The sequence below is a fragment of the Crocuta crocuta genome, unplaced genomic scaffold, assembly GCF_008692635.1.
Source record: "Crocuta crocuta isolate KB4526 unplaced genomic scaffold, BGI_CrCroc_1.0 scaffold229, whole genome shotgun sequence".
In the NCBI taxonomy this organism is placed as follows: domain Eukaryota; kingdom Metazoa; phylum Chordata; class Mammalia; order Carnivora; family Hyaenidae; genus Crocuta; species Crocuta crocuta.
The window spans coordinates 4,237,810-4,242,580 of NW_027536464.1; the positions used below are offsets into that span (position 1 = coordinate 4,237,810).

Genomic DNA, 4,771 nt, shown 5'->3' on the forward strand with positions numbered 1-4,771 from the left:
CTGTCTGCTCAAATGATTTTGAAGACTTTAGTAGGATAGTTCTTTAAATATTAGCATTTGTAAGAATCTGTTTTTAGAAAAGTGCTTGTTAGGGTCTTACCCAAAAGATTTATTTGGTCTGAGATTAAAAATCTTTTTTAGAAAGCACCTGCCCTGCTCTCAGGTGATTCTGATGCAGGTAGTCTGAGAACTACACTTTGAAAAACACAGCTTTAGGAATACTACGAGACAGTTCTACATGACAGAAGAAAAAAGGTAGAAACTAAAGTATGAGAGCTGCAGGGTATATTCTGACAAAAGGAAATGTTAAGATAAAGATGTGGTAGCTATAGGATTAGAGATAGGTACACTTCTACGTTAAAGAGTAACAAATTTGGTTCTGACTATAATGGTCATTGGTGGGGAATAAACTGATATTGCATAATCTTCTAAGATAATGGAATAATCATCCTTTAAAGTATTGTCCAAAATTCCTAATAATTAGGTTAATTTTTCAAGCCTGTTAAGTAAATTTGCATTCAATTCTTATATCATATAACCAAGAAACCAATCTTTCCTTTTTTTAATGTATAATTAACATGCATACGGTGTTATATTAGTTTCAGGTATACAAAATTACAGTTCAATGAGTCAGTAATTGTATACATTACTCATTGCTTATCACAATAAGTGTATTCTTTTTTTTTTTTTTTTTAATGTTTATTCATTTTTGAGAGAGTGCAAGCAGGAGAGGGGCAGAGAGGGAGGGAGACACAGAATCCCAAGCAGGCTCCAGGCTCTGAGCTGTCTGTCAGCACAGAGCCCAACATGGAACTCAAACTCTCAAACCATGAGATATCATGACTTGAGCCTAAGTCAGACATTCAACCAATTGAGCCACCCGGGCACCCCACAATAAGTGTATTCTTAATCCCCAAAATTAATCTTTCTTTTAGGAACTTTTCCTATAAAAGTTTTACAATTAAAAAAACCAGGAGTTACATACAGCATTGTCACCTTTTGACAGTACATATATTCACTGTTGTTTGAACATATCTCTGTGTGTATACCCACGTTCTTATCTCTCCCTTTTGGCAGTTGCTACCTGACCAAATGCAGCCTTCTTTATGAGTCTCTGTGGTTGATTTACTGACACTTGCTATCTGGCCAGTTATCTCATCACTGTAACTTAAAGCAGGGTATTGACAAAAGGAGGAATATAAATATAAGTTCCTGTCAAGTGAAGGCCTCAACAGATGCTGGATGTAAAGAGGAATTGTTGGTGACCACAGTTGCCTCGAGTCAAATCTTCCCAGAGACCTGTGGAGAAATGTCAGGCATATTTGGGATGAAAAGATAGCATTGTTTGTTTATTTCTGCTCCCACTTTGGTGGTTCAGTTCTTACAGAATATGTGAAATTAAAAGTTGTGGGAATTTTTAGGGTTTTTGCTTTAATAACATGGAAATTTATTCTGTAATACGTTCTCTATTCATCTGCTGCTGGTTTCCATTTTTTAGGAAATTGTAAATATTTATCCATCTATCAACCCGCCCACCTTGACAGCACACCAATCTAACAGAGTTTGCAATGCTCTGGCATTACTGCAATGTGTGGCATCACACCCAGAAACCAGGTAAGTGCTTTGATGAGTCTGTTGATGGAGGTTGTATCGAATATGGTCTTTTTCTGAATGATGAGAGGAGGGGCATGCAGTCGGGTGCGTGTGTGTGGATATGGATCTTCAGGATTCTCATTTGCTTTTCCTGAAGAATTTCTGGTCTCTGATTCACCAGGTTTTCATGTAGTAACAGTATAGTATTGTTTAACATGTTCTTCCATAAATTTTTTTTGCCTTTTTAAAATTGGAGTAAAGGGGCGCCTGGGTGGCTCAGTCGGTTGAGCGTCCGACTTCGGCTCAGGTCATGATCTCACAGTTCGTGGGTTCGAGCCCCGCATCGGGCTCTGTGCTAACTGCCAGCTCAGAGCCTGGAGCCGGTTTCAGATTCTGTATCTCCCTCTCTCTCTGACCCTCCCCACTCACGCTGTCTCTCTCTGTCTCTCAGAAATAAATAAAACATTAAAAAAAATTTTAAGAAAAATAAAATTGGAGTAAAATATACATAACATAAACTTACCATTTCAGCCATTTTGAAGCATAGAGTACAGTAGTATTAAATACCTTTATAATTTGCAACCACCACCATCCGTCTCCATAATTCTTTTCATCTTGTAAAACTGAAACTTTACCCATTAAACCATAACTCCCCATTCCCATAGCCCCTGGTAAGCATCATTCTTTCTGTCTCTATGATTTTGACTACTCGGAGTACCTCATTTAAATGGGATCATTCAGGATTAGTCTTTATGTAATTGGTTTATTTCATGTAGTATGATGTCTATATTGTAGAATGTCAGAATTTTCTTCTTTCTTAAGGCTGAATAGGGGCGCCTGGGTGGCTTAGTCGGTTAAGCGTCCGACTTTCGCTTAGGTCATGATCTCGCGGTTCGTGGGTTCGAGCCCCGCGTCGGGCTCTGTGCTGACTGCCAGCTCAGAGCCTGGAGCCCATTTCAGAGTCTGTGTCTCCCTCTCTCTCTGACCCTCCCCTGCTCATGCTGTCTCTCTCTCTCTCTCTCTCTCTGTCCTAGAAATAAATAAAAAATATTAAAAAAAAAAAAAAGGCTGAATAATAATCCATTGTCTCATATACTTTTTACCCATTTACAACACTGAACTTTAAAGGAATGGCGTTCAAAGAGTGCCTGGTAGAGCATTTGGCTCTTGATCTCAGCGTCATAAGTTCAAGCCCCACATTGGGGGTAAAGTTTATTTAAAAATAAATAAATAAAAATAACAGTGCCTAGGTGGCTCAGTCGGTTGAGTATCTGGTTCTTGATTTCGGCTAAGGTCATGATGCCAAGGTTGTGAGATCCAGCCCCACATCAGGTTCCGTGCTGAGTGCGGAGCCTGCTTAAGAATCTCTTTCCCACTGCCCCTCACCCCCACTTATGTGTGCACTTACGGTTCCTCTCTCGCTTGCTCTCAAATAAAAAAATAGATAAAGGAGTGGCGTTCACCTCTCAAGAAGGGTCAGGTATGTAGATACTTCTCCGTCCTGAATCCATAGTAGGCATCACTGTGCCATGAATGAGGCACCGTGCATGGCATGTAGTAGGAGTTCAGTAAATATCTGAACCTAGCATTTTTTTCCCACTGAACCTAGATTTAGCTTTAGGCAGCCTTGTAAAAGATTAGAACTGGCATGCAAGGTGGCCTGCTACATCTGACAGGAAAAGGGAAATCCTGTTCAGGTATCTGCTTTGTGACTTTTATGGCTCTGGGGCACTTAATAATCATTAAAGTCTTTCCTCTCTTTCTCAAGTTTTCTTATAAAATCTGAGTATTGGGTTGACACTGACATTTTAGAACTTAGAGAAGTTGCTATGAAAATTATTTTTAAACACTTCAGAAAAATGCAAGAGTACTGTGTTAAAAATTTAGAGTGTTTGCTCTCCTACCAGGTATAACTATTAATAATATAAAGTAATGGAATGGTTCTGTATTAGTTGCCTGACATATTAGCTTCAGATTAAAATGTTTTTAGAGTACTTAGTGTATCTGAAATGCTCTAACAAAAGAACAAGTGTGCATTTAAACATAGCAGATAAACCTGATAATGGCTGCTTTGTTTTCCTGGCTTGGTTTTTAAGGTTTTGTGTGGCTGTACCTGTGAATAAGTAGGGAAGCCATCTAGGAGAATCTCTCGGGCACTTAACAGCATTTTATGATCTACTTTTTAAAATCTGCAGTTGGATATTTTATCAGTTTTTCAGGTACTTGATACTGATTACAAGGAAAATGGTGTATCTTCTTAACCGTTGACCTAGAGTAGGTTTTTTTTTAACCTTGACATTGCCATTTTGAGCTAGGTTTTGTGGTGGGAGGAGGGGGAGTGAAAGAGGGCTGTTCTGTGCACTGTTGGATGTTTAGCAGCATCCCTGGCCTCTGCCCACTGGATGCCGGTAGCACCTCCTTCATTGTGACCACCAAAAATATCTCCAGACATTGCCACATGTGCCCTGGTGGACAAAATTACCCCAACTGAGAACCATTGGTCTAGACTAATGACCAGTAGCCCTTTTCTAGAGGTTCCTTGGTTAGGCAATGTTATAGGCTAACAGAATGAACTGCTTGGAAATTGAATGTTCACCATCCTTAGAAATGAAGTCTGGGCTCTGAAGGTGATTATCTTTTTCTTTCAGGTCAGCATTTCTTGCAGCACACATCCCACTTTTTTTGTATCCCTTTTTGCACACTGTCAGCAAAACGCGTCCCTTTGAATATCTTCGGCTAACCAGTCTTGGAGTTATTGGTAAGTTATAAGGGTTGTTTTACAAGCCTGAAATCCTCATAATAGTGATCTTCACTTCACTTTTTCTGTTTTGTCTTTTCATAACTTTTGTTCACCAATTGTTTTTTTGTCTTTGAGGTAGAGTCTGTTTCCACTAATCGATGAGGATATAATAATAAATGATAAATATCTGTTAAAAAGTAAATAAGTCATATAATGGTTCTTATCAAGTACCATTCTGTGTGTTGTTAATAAGGGTATGAGGCCCAACATTTGGGATGAAATTTAGCATATATGTAGAAACATTTATTGGAATTGTAGGGAAATTAAAGAAGAAGATCTGCGGTCAACAAAGAGTATTATTACAGAGACAAGAATTTGAGCTGCTGTTTTGTTTGTTTTTCTTTATAACTCTGAACTGTTCTCCTATAACTGCAGATG

General features: G+C 38.7%; 1 protein-coding gene across 1 annotated transcript in view; it reads left to right on the plus strand.

Moving 5' to 3' along the window:
- CNOT9 (CCR4-NOT transcription complex subunit 9) overlaps positions 1-4,771 on the plus strand; it is a 28,472-nt gene that overhangs the window by 11,043 nt on the left and 12,658 nt on the right. Inside the window, exons 3-4 of the mRNA XM_077748611.1 lie at positions 1,499-1,614; positions 4,242-4,351. Coding sequence (XP_077604737.1) covers positions 1,499-1,614; positions 4,242-4,351 — 226 coding nt within the window. The remainder of the gene's footprint in view (positions 1-1,498; positions 1,615-4,241; positions 4,352-4,771) is intronic.